A 17,820-nucleotide genomic window follows, 5' to 3' on the forward strand; every position below is an offset into this window, starting at 1 on the left:
GTGTTCTTTTAAGGGAAAATGAGGTTCTTCTGATAGGCTGACCTATGCTATTTTTCTTTACTTGTTAGGTTTGTGTATGATTATACTTTTACACAGTTCAGGACTTGTTAACAAGTGGTCTAGTGGCTAAGAGATAAAAGTAGTTGTTGATTTTGTTCCTTCAAATGTATCACAAATTTGTGGCAATTTGTCTTTGTCTATGAAGAATGTTCCACATTGATGAGTGCACACCTGACACAAACATCTAAACTCAACTAAAAGAGATTTGTGAGAGAGGGAAGAGTGATGCAATGGTAAAATAATGCAAGTGGGTCTTGGAACCTCAACCAGAGCCTAGAGAGATGCTATTTGTAAACAAACAAGGACTTGCAATGAAAATGTGAAGTCATGCAACAAATGCAACAAAGTTGCAAAAAGTCAGAGATGTGGAGCTAGAGACATGTTAAGATGACTAAAGTCTCAGATAAAATTAGGTAAATTGCAAGGGAAAGGAAACTATCTGTGAGGAAATGCTATAGGAGAAATGTAGGGTACACAGTATCACAGTATTAATGAAATTGCAGTCAGCCTAATGCAAAAGTCGCAGTAAGACTAACATTATGTTGCAGGTGATATATTGCAGGTTGAAGTGTCACTATTTTGCTATGTCGCTATCACTATTGCAGTTGTAGTCTCTAAATGCAGTATGCAGTGTTGCTATATTACAGTATCACAGTGTTGCTATATTGCAGTGGATATATCACAGGCCAAAGTTGCTATTATAGTAAAACATAGTTTTTTTGTGATCTGAAGTGAAGGGAAAAATCTCCTACTGGTCTTTAATGATAATTGAGGTAGATACAGAAGGTATTTATAGAAAGAGAAAGAAGAGAGAGAAATGTGAATTTGCAAAATGTCAGATAGTGAATCCTAATGTTGGAGAAGGTTGCAATAATATGGGACTAATGGAAAATAGAGAAAGTGAGTGGGAAGATGAACGTTGTAAGATAATGATGGAGGTGAATGATAAAGTACGTGAAGAGAGAAAGAAAACATATGCTACATGTTCTAAACTACATGAAACACCCAAATAGCATCTCCAGTTTAACACAAAGATAGAGGTCTTAAAGGGGAAGGTTAAACGATAAAGCACATCAGATTTGCAAAATGAAGGAGTACAACCATTAAAGAAAACCAGTAAGTCGGTGTGACAAACCAGGAAGTTGATGTAATATTGGGAGCAGACAGAATTGAAAAGGCATTGATCATTATTGAGCAAGATCAAAGGGCAAAGGTAGGTACAATATGATGGAGTGAGAGACACAAGGATGGTGTGCGAGTGATAATAGAATGTCAAATGCTCAAGAGCGAGAAGTTGTGTGAAGTCGCAAAAGTTTGCCAAATGTCATAGAAAGTTCAGACACAGCTTGGAGGCTGAAGAATTAAAGGATAAGGTCTGAGGGATAGCTGAAAAGCACATTTTTTGAGGCAAGAAGTTGTAGGGTGCATATCACCATTTATTCCACTGATCACTACAGAGAAGAACACATGATATGCTGTTCTGATTCAGTATCTTGCCCTCCTCAAAAGAGATATTCTCTGTGCTTAGCTTGCTGCATTTTATTGCTCTCTGAGCTTACAATGATGTATGTCGATATTTTGAGCTTGACTTCATTTGTATTAAGATGGAATGTAGCATCTTGCTAACTGCATTGTGAGGGAAGCTCTCGAGGAGTGAGCCAATGTCATGACATCATATGCCTATAGAATGACAAAGGTTTGTTTTACATTGCTATTTTATCCTAATAATGTCTCTAATGATATTCCTAATAACATGTCCAGCACAATCAGATCATGCGACATGAGATGGCCAAAGAGTCAACCAAAAACACTATCTCTGGAGTGGCTTCGACTGCATCATACAAGTTATCATGCACTTCATCGCAGTCTCACACCACTTCATGTGTGACATCTGCTGTGACTTCTCATTCCGCATCTGCTATTCCCACATTCCTATCTCCCTTAGTAGAGCCAGAGGATAATTTGCAGGTCAGCGTCACTGTAGAGGTCGACACTTTGGAGGTCCTCAATGCCCTAAAGTCCCTTGATAAAACCCATCTGTTCATTCTTCTCATTGCGACAGAGAAGAATGCATGATACGCTGTTCTTGTTCAGTACCTCACACTTCTCAAGGGAGATGTTCTCCAGGTCCAGAAATACTGCCTGTGATGCTGAGAAGATCCATCTTCCCCCAACCACAGAAAGGACCTCTGAGAACATCTCGGGATACACATGTGAAAGTATGATGCGGTCCATCATCCTGATATAACACGCTGCCCTATGTGCACTGAGTATTTTGACAAATTGACAGATTCGGATCACCATTATGAATCCTGCCTGCACTTGATGCTAGTTCATCAGGAATTTGTTGCCTCAGATGAACTTGATCTCAAGAGTGCCGAGGACCCTGACATTGATCTGGACAATCAAGATGGCAGGCGTGATGATGGGGATGAGTTTGAGAATAACTACAAAAAGGACTCAGATGACAAGGAGTCGGTTGTCTTCAGAGGGCGTTCATGCACCAGAGCCAGCACTGCTCAGTGCAACATGGTCTCATCAGATACAAGCTATAGCAGCACTCAGAGCAGTACATGGAGCAGCTCCTGAAGTGGCAGCTCTCGAGACAGCACATGAGGCAGCTCTCGAGGCAGCATATGGGGCAGCACATAACCTGGCAAGAGATGTCGCGTGGAGTGCCTCATTGTGCTGAGCAATAATGAGGACATGGCTGAGGATGCACCACAGCAGATGCTCGAAGATGTGCCCGATGACATGCCGGCCAATGCCAGCCATGCTAGATGAGTGCAATTCTGCTTTTCATTGTGGCTATTCAACACCTCCTGTAGTGACCATCACAGTTTGAAAGGAAAAGAAAGGGAGATGTTGTAAGTCATCTCGTATCTGCTAATTCCTCTGCTCATGATCATCTCAGAGCTCCTCTGCATGCTGTTGCACCCAATGTCGAGTACTTGCCTGTCTGTCAGCCTGTGTGCACTCTCACCCCCCATTGCAGTAGGTTCGCAGCCCTCAGCACTCACGTTCACCATTTCCTCTCCATACACCATTTCACTATCTACTTCTGCCCAATATGCTTGTTTGACGAGAAGTTGCCATGGATAAGCCCAAAAAAGAGTGGGCTGTGTAGATTATTGTAAGTATTAGCTTGTCATCATGCACCCCATTCTCACACATTCATCAGTCATCTCATCGAGCATGAATATATGCACCAGCATTTGAATTCACACTAGGGTAGAGGTGGCCAACCTGCACTCTTGTACACCAAGATGTTCAAATGCAGTTTCTCGCCTTGCGACAGTTTCATTGAGTGAGTATCCTTCATCTATCTACATTTATGCCCTGGCTCACCCTCTTCTAGGCACAATCTAGCTGCCACTTAGAACACATCCACAATGATTATGGATACCCACTCCTTTGATGCAGTCTTGAGCACCAGCATTCACAAAATGAACATCTCACCTTGCCCGAGGAATTCAGTTACCACGAGGATGTCATTGCTGAGGGTGGACCCATGCACATTATCACTCTCAGCTTACATAATCTTACACACAGGGGAAGGCAACTGATTCAGTGCACGAGCTGGGGTGCAGACCATTTTACTAGGATTTTAGGAGGATAATGTAAATCCTGTTGATTAAACAAACTTACATAAACATGAACAATGGGCTCTTGCATTATCAGAGGAGCGGAGTGGATGGGTGTATAAGCTCAACAGGTGAGGTGGGAGGTCAGTGCAGTTTCTTCTCTCCACTCCTCCTCATTTGTTGTTGCCTCATCGATGAGTGCACTCTGCCAGTGCAGCGGGATGGTATGTCCACCATCTTATAAGTTTCGTGCTAGGCTGATGCTTTCTTCACTAAAGTATGTTGGCCGTGACTGCTGGATGTCAGGTGCAGGCTAACATTATGCAACATGCGGGCATACTCACCTTGACAGGCTGTAGTCCACACCTTGATGCTGTTCCATACCTCACCAACAGGCTGCGGAGAGTGGGAAAATTCACAATAAGGATTCCTCGCAGACTGCTGCCATCCAGAGGGACAGAATGCTTAAAGGTAAATCATGAGCTGATGAATTCCAGGGTGTGCAGTGTGCAAGTGGAAGCAGTGCATTCACACATGTCTACAGCAGAGCAGTGAAGAGAGTGGAATTGCATTACCATGGGTCAAATGTTGCATTGCATGAGCGCAACTGCGTACACCTGCTTTGATGTCAGTTTGCAGTGCATTGGAGGTTGAGGGGCGCTGAGTACTGCAAGGAAGAGAGTGACAGATTCGAGAAGTGTTAGAGACATCAATCAATTCGCTACTACACACTCACTATATACTCCATATTATAGTTTTGATATCATGTGCACTGTAATAAAGCTACATTCAATATTGGATCCAATGTCTGTTCATTGTCTCAGTGAGGACTTTCAAGTAATAAATTGAATGCTGTCTATGATCGGTCTGTCTGCATAATATCCGGTATCAATTTGCCACTTGAGACTGAACACCTTGTCTTTGAGAAAAAAGCTTCTTGGGTACATTGTTTATCATTGTTGTTTTCACCTCTTACAAGTCCTGACAGTACCACCATTATAAAGTACCAGCTAAGCTACATTGTCCCTTCTCTCTAAGAGGACCATCCAAAATACATGACGTTTGGAACCTCATCCCCCTGGACAGAAACTTTCACAAGCTCCTTAATGACAGTGACTGTGTTATTGTCCCCTGTTCTCCTTACATCTGCCTCCTCTTCATCACATGCTGGAGTATTGCATTGGCTGGAGAATTTATAATGTTATCATACAGATACCACATCACATCAATAACTATTTGCTATATATCAACTTTGTCTATGGTATCTTCTGCCAGATGCTGAAACTTCCTGAGTCAATCTCACATATTCCTGTTCCTCTTGCTCTTGTTAAGATGCACATCTTAAGAAATTCATTGGTATGGCAGTCAAAACAGTTCAATAATGTATGCACTGAGGATCTGAGTCACGGGATGGATATGAATGATGCAAGTAAGCAGTTGGCATTAACATTCAGTCACATTAGTCATATGGAAGAAGACAAAGTAGACATTAGTGTCTCCATGTGAGGTATTGCCTGAGGCCAGTCTTCTTTTAAATGCATAACTCAACTATTGCAATCATCTTAATAAGATCTGCTTTTCCACCAATCCTGCAGTAATCTGTAAGTGTTGTCTCCCTGTTTAGCCCATGATGATTTAACTGTTAGTTCACATCTATCAACAGTTCCAGAGTCCTCTGTGTATTTTGATGGTAAATGATTTGTGTGTATCCCAGCTTTAGTCCGTATGAGTGGATGAAGTATGAGTATGTGAAGAGCCATCCAAAGGAAGTTTCTGTATCTGACTCATCCAGATTAATAGAACATGAAGATGAGATGACAAAGGTGAAGGACACTAGCACATCCTTCACTAATCACATGAATAATCTTCAGGAGCATCTCAGTATGCACATATGGAAGTGCAATGTAGCTCATCACCTTAATATGTCACACTGCCTAATGTGCACTGAATACTTTGATGAGATGACAGATTCGGATCTGTACATAGATCACCATTACAAATTCTGTCTCCACTCTTTGCTAGTCCACCAAGAATTTGTTGCCCCAAATGAACTCAATCTTTGCAATGCTGATGTCCCTGACATTGACCTGGACAATCAGGATGGCAGGCATGATAATAGAGATAATTTTGGAAATGAGTACAAAGGAAACTCAGATAAGGAGTCAGTTGTCTCATAAGGGCATCCTTATACCAGAGCTAGTGTCATGCAGTATACAATGGTCTCATTAGATATAAGCTGCAGCAGCATACAGGGCAGCACACAGGGCAGCACACAAAGCAATACATGATGCAGCTTCCAGAGCAGTATGCAGGACAGCTCACAGAATAGCACATAGTGTAGCTTACAGGATAGCACAAGAGGCAACTCCAAGAGTAGTGTGCAGTAGAAGATGTTATGCAGCATATTGTATCATATTGAGTAATGATAAGGACACATCTTTGTCAGTTATAAAAGATAATCTTTTCCATTTATAAGTAGCAAATTTTTATGAGAATTGCTACTTTTAAGTAGACCTATTTGTAGGTGCCTAGATTAACTCAGAATAATCTTCAGGATAATCTTAGGACAATCTTAATATAATCTTCAGGATAATCTGAGGATAATCTGAAGATTAGCAATAAAATACAATTTTAACTTTGACACCATCTAGGATTAAACTCTAAACCTTAGATTAATTTTATAGAATATAATTTCAACTGACACTTTAGACCACTTGACCATTGGGTCATATATTACATTTATCTTATCTTTAATAAGACATTATCTTTTTTTGAAGGAGACTTAGCCAAATTCTGTTTATTGAAATAGAGTAAGTAAAAGGCACTTGACTTTTATCATAGATAGACAAGACTTATAGACAAACATTACTCTGAGTCTTATAGCCTTATTCAACAGCTTACAGCCTTTGTAAACTATCATGCAGTACTATAGAGTATCTTAGTGTAGCTGTTTATAATATATAACAAGTTGTTCACATACAGTATTCTGTTTATTCATTTTAGACTTATACTCTAGAGTCTATTATATTATAGACTGAGCACTTATATACAAGATCTTTATAGCTATCTTTTAATTATATAGCAAAGTTCTGTTTTACTGAAGTAACTGTAAAAACCTATATTCTATTAATTATATATTATACTACATCATATGAAGGCTACAAGCATTAGAACACGACTATAAGACTCAGAGTAATGTTTGTCTATAAGTCTTGTCTATCTATGATAAAAGTCAAGTGCCTTTTACTTACTCTATTCTAATAGACAGAATTTGACCAAGTCTTTTCCAAAAAAGAGGATGTCTTATTTAAGATAAGATAAATGTAATATATGGCCCAATGGTCAAGTGGTCTAAAGTGTCAGTTGGAATTATATTTTATAAAATCAACCTAAGGTTCAGAGTTTAATCCTGGCTGGTGTCAAAGTTAAAATTGTATTTTATTGCTAATCTTCAGATTATCCTCAGATTATCCTGAAGATTATCTAAAAGATTATTCTGAGTTAATCTATGCACCTACAAATAGGTCTACTTAAAAGTAGCAATTCTCATAAAAAGTTGCTACTTATAAATGAAAAAGGTTACCTTTTATAACTGACATTACTAGAGGATAAGGATGCACCACAGAAAGTGCTTGAGAATGGACCAGAGCTGCTTGAGAATGGATCCAAGATGCTTGAGGATAGACCCAAGAATCAGCTGGCCAATGCCAGGTAAGCTGTAATTCTCTTACTTCAAGTTATGCTGCTATTAAACATCTCCTGTAGTGCATTCAAAGGAATAGAAAGGGAGACACCATAAGTCATCTTTTTACTGCTAATAGCCTTCCTCATAGTCAACTCAAATGTTCTCTGCATATCATCACATCCAATGTTAAGTACATACTTGTCTATGAGCCTTTGTGCATTTTCACCTGCCTCTATACTAATCAGGAAAACTCACCTTTTTAGTGACTTATTTAGACTTTTGGGTCTGGCAACTCTTAAGTCCATAAGTGTTCAAATAAGTCTCAATAAGTCAAATTTCAGACACTCAAAAAATATGTCTTAGGTCCTTTTTGTTATTACATCCTTAAATAAGGACTATAAATCCATTTAAATGATTTAAGTGTTCTCTTAAGGAAAAGTGGGGTTTTCTTAATTAGTAGTGATTTTAGGGCTCTCAGTACACACATTCACTATTCTCTCTTCATATACCATTTCACAGTTTACTTTTACCTGATCTGCCTGTTGGCGAGGACCTGCACTGGATGTCGGCCAAGAAGAACACTCTGTATAGATTATTGTAAGTATTACCTTTTATTATTTAGTATATTCTCACAACCTTAATTAGTCACCTCATCGAGTGCGAATATATGCACCAGCATCTGAATTCACACTGGGGCAAAGACAGTCAACCTGATCTCCTGTATATCAAGGTGTTCAATTGCAATTTTCCTTCTTATGATGGTTCCATCAAGTGAGCATTATTCATGCCTCTATGCTATACCTCTGCTCACTTTCCTCAAGATGCAATCTGGCTGCCAGTATTGAGCATATTCATCATGATTATGGATATCTACTGCTGCAATGCAATCTTAAACATAAACATCCATCAAATAAACATCTCATATTGCCCAAGGAATTCAGATATCATGAGGATGTCATTATCGAAGGTGAACTCATGTATGCCATGACTTTTGTCAATAGACATAAGAGTGACATTAAAAGACATGCAGCTATCAAAATTAAAGCCAGGGTAGCCAATGCTCATGATGACCCTATTGAAGACTTTGAAATACTGGCTGCCAGACTTGCACTCATATCTGTGACTTTTTATCCCACTTTCATGCCTGCTGTTATGAGGAAATACACTGGACAACCAGCCCAGTGCCAGACTTTCAGAGGCTCAAGTCACTGCTGCTAATCAGCCCCATTGGGGATCAATGCAAGACTCAAGTGTTCACCCTCAAGAAAGCACAAGGCTGTATAGATCTAATAATGGATAGGTTCAGATTAAGGAATCTGACTACTACATGCCATCTATATATACGTGTAAATACAAGTAATATAATGGCCGTCATTGGTCCATCTTATTAGTACAAGGGCAAAGGGGTGTAAGACCTGGCCCAGGTTTGTAAATGTGATGAGTTAGACATGACTCATTATGGGAACAGTCCATATGACTTCAGTACATGGGAACACCATAAGTACATGTCCTAGCTTCAGGTGCGCACCTCAAGATATTAGTGCATTGTCAATAAACATCATAATGTGGCCGTAAGGCCAGGCCGATCCAGGTTCTAGAGGTCAGGTGATCATAATGTCATGATCATATGATACATAAAGGTCTAGCCTCTTGCTGAGGCCTTGACATCACAAGCCGTTCATTGGCGGAGGTGTACAGCAGTAGCACGGAAGAGGTGCTGATTGGCTATCTCTAGCCAACCACAATTTTCCCATTTTTCAAGGTGCATTGTGAGGCCATCGATAGCATACCTCGAATCACTGATAACGTGTAAGGGGGCGATTTGTGGGGCCGATTGTGCGACCACTAGTGTGGCTGCGACTTCGCTGGCTTAGTTTGATTGATCTGGGCTGAGAAGATAGATGGCTTGGTTGTGTGGATCCTGCAAGCCAAACCAGACTCCCGCCTCAGCTTGTGTGTCTGCTTGTCCATTTTTGATGCATGCGCCATCAGTATAGACAGTGAGTGCTTCATTTGGAATTCCTCATCTAAGGCGATATGCAGGCTGGATAGAGCGTAGCATGGGGTCAGTGAAGGCCTGGAAGCCATTTGCTAGATATCCCTGTACGGTGAGGGTGGGGTTGAATAGAATTTGGTCATTGTTGATTCATGCAGCTCAGTTTTTACTTTTCCGGTGGTGTGTAAGGGTGAGGTTATCAAAAGGAGGAGAGAGAGATGGGTCCCATTTAGTGTCAATGAGAAGGAGCAGTTTGGACGTGGCTTTGACACATTTATTCAGATTTTTGCATCCATTTTTGTGGTCGAGAGTGCAGTACTTGCATCGGCAATTTTTTTTAGGATGGTGGCCGGGGTTAGGTGTGTGAGTTCTGTATGCTTGATAACACGAAGTAGATTGCCTATGGTTGTGGCAGAGTGAGCCTTGCAGAGGCAGTCTGATGTGAGGACGTTATTAAGGGCCTTGAGGCCAGGTTTCACTCCGAGGTGGTACCACATCGGAAGGTTCTTTTTCATGGATTGGGAGAGTTTGAGTGCTTCAAATTTGACATTGAAGGTCTTGCCAGATTTGAGCATGGAGTAAATTGTTTTATGTAGTTTGGAGCCTGCGTAGAGGGCTGCATGCCATGTTTGAAGGAAGGGGTTTTGTTGTGAGGAGCGACAGATTCATCTGGTGGCTTTAGTAACATTTTCGCTGATGAGGATAGAGCAATGTACGCCCATTTTGAGTGAGATGGGGATAAGGTGAGGAAGCGACATAGGCGGGTGAGTTCAATGGCCTCATTTCTACTTTTGAAGTTGAGGAGGCCAAGTTCACCTTGTGGAGTGGGGAGGTAAAGGGTGTCCAGGCTGATTAGAGGTGTGTTTTGGTCTCCCCAGATGAAGCTACGAATAGTTTTGTCAAAGATTCTTTGACATGGTGGGGCATACCTTGCGCTGTGGTGAGGAATTGAGTCATTCTGCCTACTATCATTTGGATAATAAGAGATTTTCCCTAAAGAGTCAGGTGGCAGATTGACCATTGGTGAAGGGCTTTTGTGATTTTTTCGAGGATGGGAGCCCATGGAGTGGCAAGGGGGATTTTATTGCCAAGCCATGCTCCAAGCGGATGGGTTCACCATCTGCTGCAATGTGTATTGATAAGGGGAGGGGTTGTATGTGGGGAGAGATTTTCCTTGTCATAAGGAGGGTAGAATGATAATTGGGGTTGTCTATTGGTATGATTTCGGTCTTGGAGGTGTTGAATCGGGTGGAGGAGGCATTACACCAGGTGTCTAGATTTTCTGGAGCACTGAGAAATCATCGTGTTCAGAGAGATAGGTTGTTGTGTCATCGGCAAAGAGGGTGGTTATGATTCTTTGGAGCAGTCCTGGGATTTTGAAACTCTGTAGGTCAGAGGAGTGGAGCATGTATGTAAGAGGTTCAATTGCAAGGTTAAAGAGAAGACAGGATAGGGGGTCACATTGTCGTATGCCTCTAGTGATACGGAAAGGGGAACTTCATTCTCCATTGATGATGACTACAGTTTCCGCATTTTCGTATAGAGAGCGAACTGGATGGATGAAGGATTCCAGGATCTGTTGGTGTGTTAGAGTCTGCCAGAGATAGTCGTGGTTGATGTGATTGTACACTTTCTCTTGGTCTAGTGCAACAATGACACCATTTTCTTCAGTTGCTTCGGCGTAGTCAATCATAAGTTATGATAGTTGGATCTGGTTGAGTATGTTGCATCCCGGTACAAAGCCAGCTTGGTCGATGTGTATTAAGGAGGGGGCTACATTGGAGAGGTGGAGGGACAGGGCTTTGGTGAAGATTTTGTAGTCCATGTTCAGTAGAGTTATTGGGCAGTAGTTCGCTATGTCGCACCAGTCTTTTTTCTTGTATAGTGGGCAGAGCCATCCATCTGCAAAGTGGGTGTTTGGGGTAACACCAAAGTTTTGTATATCATTGTAGACATATGTAAGTGTACCGACAATATCGAAGGCAACTAGGCCCGCTTTTGTGCATTCTTCAAAATGGAGGTGTAGGATTTTCCAGAGTTCATATGGTAAGCCATTTAAGCCAGTGGCTTTCCCAGATGCTGATGCATTGAGTGCAGAAAGAATGTCAGCCTCATTTAGTAGGTGGGCAAGGTGTTCTGCCTCACTGGGAGATAGGTGTAAAGTTGTGTTAGCTAGTGCTTTATTGATGGCATTTTGACATTCAGTAGGAGTTGGTGTGTGTTCATTGTGTTGTATATTGTCATGCTAGTCGCGTGCAAGTTTAGCCATTTTGTCTGAACGGGTTTCATATGTTATGGGGTCTGAATTTGGATGACGGAGTGTAAGCATGCCATGCATACTTACAACATGTCGTGATCACATGACATGGTTCACACTATTTGTATCTGTTTGCTCCCTGATGACACTCATGTTTGACTGTCCTTCGTTGCGTTCCCTTACTTCTACTTATACGTAATGAAGGTATGTCTGGTTCATGTAGTGTCCACTTACTTCTACTTATATGCAATGAAGTCTCTTTTCCGTTCCGTCACCATTTGCTGCAGCCGCTCAGTGTTCCCGACCCGCATCGGGTTCCACTTTTTTTTGAACACCGAAAGAGATCCCCTCTCTCCCACCACATGGATCATCACTGTGTCCTTACCGTCTCCATCATTCCATCAAGTCATCATCTTCTGACAATTTTGGTCCCCTTGAGGATTTGAAGCCGCCACTACTGGGCGGCACCTATGTATACAATATGCCCAAGTATCTGGTAAGTATATTGTGCAATATCTGATCACCATTGTATAAGGCTAATATTGTATACATTAGTAACCACATTGTAATTGTACATAAAGTGCAGCAGATTGTTTACAAGTACAATGTATACAAAAGAGATTACACACAGCCAGGATTGAACCCTTAACCTCCCGGGGCGTGCTTACATAAGCACATGTTGTATACACACTTTTTCACTTAGCCACCTTGCCTTGCTACTTGTTCAGCCTCAATTGTACATAAGGCTACTATCTGTACTGAGAAATATTGTAATGTCTTGTAATGGCCACTACATTTCACTTATTACAGATAATCTAACCCTCTACTAATAGATATTGAACACTTATAATAGCTTTATTATAACATATTTTAGCTCTATTATAACATCTTTTAGCACTTTTAGCACAGATAGTAGCCTTATATACAGTTATAAGTGTTCAATATCTATTAGTAGAGGGTTAGATTATCTGTAATAAGTGAAATGTGGTGGCCATTACAAGACATTACAGTATTTCTTAGCACAGATAGTAGCCTTATATATAATTGAGGCTGAACAAGTAGCAAGGCGAGGTGGCTAAGTAGAAAAGTGTGTATACAACATGTGCTTATGTAAGCACACCCCGGGAGTTTAAGGGTTCAATCGTGGCTGTGTGCAATTTATTTTGTATACATTGTACTTGTAAACAATCTGCTGCACTTTATCTACAATTACAATGTGGTTACTAATATGTACAATATTAGCCTTATACAATGCTGATCAGATATTGCACAATATACTTACCAGTTATCTGAGACTATTGTACACATAAGTGCTGCCCACAACTGCCTGAATATAGAGATATGACACAAGAGCAACTCGGAGCAAGTTCTCGGAGTGCTAGTAGACATCCAGTAGGTGCTCCTTATAACATTATATGTAGGCATCTGGAAGTTCTTCCGATTGTGTAACCTGGTGAGCAATGTTTGACTTGTGTTACATTGCTCAACAACTTTTTGTTTACATGTATTTTTGTTCTAACTTGGATATTAATTTCTGTCCTATGTAACTATGTAATCTTCTTTATAGACCTCTACTACCTTTACTTTGATTACAAATTGGTTTAAATATTACTAGTCCTGTCACCGGAGATGACGAGCTATATCTGGACATCTAATATTGTGCAAATGTCCCATTTAACATTGTACATATGTGGTAAAATGTCAGACAGTTGTACATTTTTGTAAACAGGCTTATTCTCGTGACCTGATTGGCTGAGAAATGATGTAAGGCAAAATTTTTGCAGGCAATAAGAGCCGGTCATACATGTATAATGTAAGGCAGAATTTTCCCACAATCTCTGCTGGAGCGATATTGCCCACTGTCTCTAGTGTGTGTACAGTGCCTTGCATATGAAACTGCAGGTGCAGGTCCGCAGCAACTTATTTGTCCGGGCCAAATATTGCCTTATAAAGTTCTCACAAATGGCGCTGTGACAGGTAAAGTTTCGATTACATCTATGTTTTGTTGGCCAATGGATGTGAGCTGTACTTCAAGGACAATGCACCTGCTTGTATTTAAGCTCCTTAGTACCAGTCAAGATCACAAAGATGACCACTTGGTCTTACAAACACCTCATAGAATGACCTCAGAGATGCATACATCTTGAGTATCCAGCACTCTCTGGAATCTCAGGAATATTTTTACCATCTTTGCCAGAGAGTGATGATGTGCCCTTACATTTTCTGCCTTCTGCGAGAGGTGGGGACCCATGCATTTATGTTTGCTATGCTGACGTGACTGGGTCACAAGTGTTCACTACATAAGGCAATATTTGGCCCAGACAAACAAGTCGCCGCAGATTAGCACCTGCAGTTTCATACTGTAACTTACACAACACTTGCTACCCCGATGTAACTCAGGCTGGTGCAACCTTATATAAAAATTTCTCGCTTTTGCTGATGAGTTTGCTCACTAGCACTGGCAGCCAATGTACTGTAGCGAAACGACCTTAGGTTCACGAGGTGTGACCTGTGACATGCTGGCTTGACTTAGTTCACAGTTCACAAGTCGGTGTGACATGGGACACTAGTTCAGTTCACTGGGCGCCGCAGGCGCCCATGGCGCTGAGGTTGAAAATTGGATTTCCCTACTCAAGCTTGATGGCACATTATACAACCAGAGTAGTACAAGCCACAGTGGTTCTGTGCATACAATCTATTGCATGTAAAGACTCGCACATTCGGGTCAGCCGTGAATGGCACGCATACAGATAAGCGCCCAGAAATGAATATTTAGTGCCCATGACCATTCTGCTGCCCAGTTCACAATGACCTGTGACCTGTGAAAAGTGCCCAAATAGGTTCAGTTCACAAGGGCTGTGACCCTCAGTAAAAACCGGAAGTCAAAATGTAGTCAGCCAGTTTCAAAATTTTGGCAAATTTGACCATTAATGACTACTTGTGACTACTCTTATGGTTTTCTTATAGTGCATGACCTCATATAGTTTAGACCATGTCTGTACAGTTATGTTCCAACCCCTCTGTTGAGATATTGCAATTCATTGTGCGTGCCCTTTGTGGCATTCTTGTTCTCATCGGGAAAGGTAATCGAGATTCTAAACAAGATGGACAATAAGTAAAGTAAAGTGACCATTCTACGATTTTCGAATGCTCTTGTATCATACATAACAATAGCGTACTCACTACATAAGTAGCGTACTCGTACTACTTCCCCCTCAGTTTCTTACAGACAAGAGAACTGAGGGTGAGTTTATTAACTGCCAATTACCTTATGATTACTTACTGACTGCATACCTAGCCTACGATTATTCTACATAGGTATGCTTCAATATATTCTCAGTTTCTTACGGACAAGAGAACTGAGGCCTACGATTATTCTACATAGCCCGCAACTCGTAATCTCTACAGGTTATGAGCCCCAGCAGCATGTCGCTCAAAACCGAGACCCCCACTAATACACACCTTAACATTGTTCCGAAGCTCGCCACTGATGGCTCGAACTGGATCACATACAAGGAACAGATCCATACCGTCATGGGCTCTCGCAGTTTGATGCGACATCTCGAGGGCACCGCGCGCCGGCCGCCTGACCCCCTACCATACCCTCAGACAGCGCCAAGTGCCGCTGCGGTAACAGTGCCGAGCACCACTGCAGCAATGACAGGCACGTCTGCCACTGCAGCAACGACAACCACTGCCCCAACCCAACCTGCATTGACACCAGAGGAGTATCTTGCAAAGGTTGAGGCCGCTGAGAGCAAGTTGGACAATTTCTTGCAGAAGGAGTTTGCAGCACGGCAGCAGATCTACGGGACGATCAATGATGCGCTGCTTCTGCGCGTGAAGAAGCTCCCGACAGCTGCGGACGTGTGGGGTGCTATCCAGAAGGAGTACGAGGGGAAGTCGGAGATGTACTCCGGTGCGGTGAGGACTCGGCTTCAGAATATGAAGTGTGATGAGGGAGCAAACATCAGGACTCACCTTGATCAAATGCTCAAGTTCCGTGAAGAGCTGTCTTCGATGGGCGCAGTGATGGCGGATGCGGATTTCTCAGCATGCATCTACACGTCGCTTCCATCCTCCTATGGCACACTTCTCACGGCACTCACCACTGCTGCATGTCTATCCAAGAACACACTCACATCCGATGATGTTGTCTTCGCGATCTGCGAGGAATTTGATCGCAGGAGCCAAGGCCAGACTTCAGAGACTGCGCTGTTTGTCAAGCCAGCCAGAAAGTTTGCATTGCGAGGAAAGGGGCAGAAAAACTCGAAAGACATCGAGTGCTTCAATTGTGGCCGAAGGGGCCATATGAAATTGGAGTGCTGGCCACACCTTTTAGTCATGTTACCTGAACTGAACTCCCATTTACCCTGACATTGTCATGAACTGGACAGCCAGCGGACGTCGGCCCATTGTCACCATGTTGACCTCTACCAGCAGTGGGCCCATACCTTTCATGTGTGGGATACTAGCAGTGGGCCCACCGCTAGTGTTCTTATCCCAGTGCTCGGCCCACTAGCAGGGCATATTACAGTGTTGTAACCGTTAAGCAATGGGCCCACCGCCACAGGTCAGAGGGTGGGCCGACGCCAGAGCATGTTATCGCCATCGATGGGCCCACTGCCAAAGTATGATCAATGAGCAGTGGGCCCATCGCCACGAGTGTAAGATGACGGATGGGCCCACCGCCAAAGGTCAGAGTGTTGGCCATGGCCAGAGCATGTTTGTCTGAGCAATCGGCCCACCACCAGAGTATGACGAATGAGATGACGGATGGGCCCACCGCCAAAGGTCAGAGTGTTGGCCATGGCCAGAGCATGTTTGTCTGAGCAATCGGCCCACCGCCAAAGTATGATGAATGAGCAGTGGGCCGATCGCCCAGAGTGTAACCTGAAGGATGGGCCCACCGCCAAAGGTTAGAGGGTTGACGATTGCCAGAGCATGTTATCGCCAGCAATCGGCCCATCGCCAAAGCACCCTCAGTGAGGGCCTTACTGCAAGCACCCATGGGATAGGTCATCGCCAGGACATGTTTCCACCAGCAATCGGCCCACCGCCAAAAGCCAGTGGGTTGGCCAACACCAGAGCATGTTATCGCCAGCAATCGGCCCACCGCCAAAGGCCAGTGGGTTGACGATCACCAGGATATGTCATCGCCACCAATAGGCCCATTGTCACATACAGCCCTGCAGTTTCCGGGCGCATTGGTGGTGATGACGTGCTCTGGTGATCGCCAATCCTCTGACCTTTGCCGGTGGGCCCATCACTCACCAGCACTCATGGCGGAGGGCCAATTGGTGGCGAAAACACGGCTTGGCGATGGCCAACCCTCTGACCCTTGGCAGTGGGCCCTTTGCTGGCGGAGCGATATTCCCATGCAGTGAAGCTTTCACTCAGGTCCTTTGGCGATGGGCCAATTGCTGGCAACAACATGCCTTGGTGATGGCGAGTGCAGTCCGCCCATCTCAAGAGTACACTGGAGGAGCGATGGGCTTTAGAGCTTAGTGATGCAGAAGTGAATGTATCCATTTTGTACTGGTATACAAGCTGTTACATAGCGGTCATATATTGCTAACACCAAAACGCTCAAAGACACTAGTTCAGTTGCTGTGATACGCCTCGCCACGAATGTCCCTCAGAATGTACCCCATTTGGAACACGGTCGAGCTGGCATTGAGGTTCGCAACGTGCATATCCTCAGTGAGGTTGAGCTCACACTGAAGACGTACAATGCGCTCCCGCAACATGGCGCGACGACGACTAACCGCAAAGCTATCACCTTCGTCATCGTCCACTATGAATAAGGTCAACATCAGACTGAAGGTTGCCAGGGATGTACTCACTGGAACTGTCTGCCTCTGCTGCGATCTGTGCAAATGATCTACCGAGGCGGGCCACTTGTGAGCCAGAAGCGGCATTCGTCTCTCCAGGGACTGCCATTGGCAGCAGCTGTGTGGTATCTGGGAATAAGCCTGGAACCTGTTCCCAATGGGTGGGACGATGGATCGGCAGCTCATCTGGAAGTGCTGCCAGACTTGGCATCCTGGAAGTAACAGTGACTGGCTCGATGCTGCCTTTCATATAGTGAATGACAGGTGCATCGTGGCGGAAATTGCTGTCATCGAAAGTGCGAGCTGGCGAGTGAGAGGGCGCCGATGGCGGAGGCGGTGGACTTAAAACATCGTCCAACAAAGGCCGCCTCTTTATAGGCGAAGTGCTGGGACTATTTAGCCAC

General features: G+C 43.2%; 2 protein-coding genes across 2 annotated transcripts; one reads left to right on the top strand and one right to left on the bottom strand.

Moving 5' to 3' along the window:
* Window positions 1-15,008: 15,008 nt before the first annotated feature.
* SCP_1304130 (Retrovirus-related Pol polyprotein from transposon TNT 1-94) lies at window positions 15,009-15,959 on the top strand (the record flags this gene model as incomplete). Its single annotated transcript, XM_027763707.1, has 1 exon — window positions 15,009-15,959. The coding sequence occupies one exon, from the start codon at window positions 15,009-15,011 to the stop codon at window positions 15,957-15,959; it is 951 nt and encodes a 316-aa protein (XP_027619508.1).
* A 1,226-nt stretch (window positions 15,960-17,185) lies between these two features.
* SCP_1304140 (hypothetical protein) lies at window positions 17,186-17,666 on the bottom strand (the record flags this gene model as incomplete). Its single annotated transcript, XM_027763708.1, has 2 exons — window positions 17,186-17,379; window positions 17,429-17,666. 2 exons carry the CDS (start codon window positions 17,664-17,666, stop codon window positions 17,186-17,188), a joined length of 432 nt encoding a protein of 143 aa, XP_027619509.1.
* Between the last annotated feature and the right edge of the window lie 154 nt (window positions 17,667-17,820).

This window comes from Sparassis crispa, assembly GCF_003851025.1.
Source record: "Sparassis crispa DNA, contig_000012F, whole genome shotgun sequence".
NCBI classification, from domain to species: Eukaryota; Fungi; Basidiomycota; class Agaricomycetes; order Polyporales; family Sparassidaceae; genus Sparassis; species Sparassis crispa.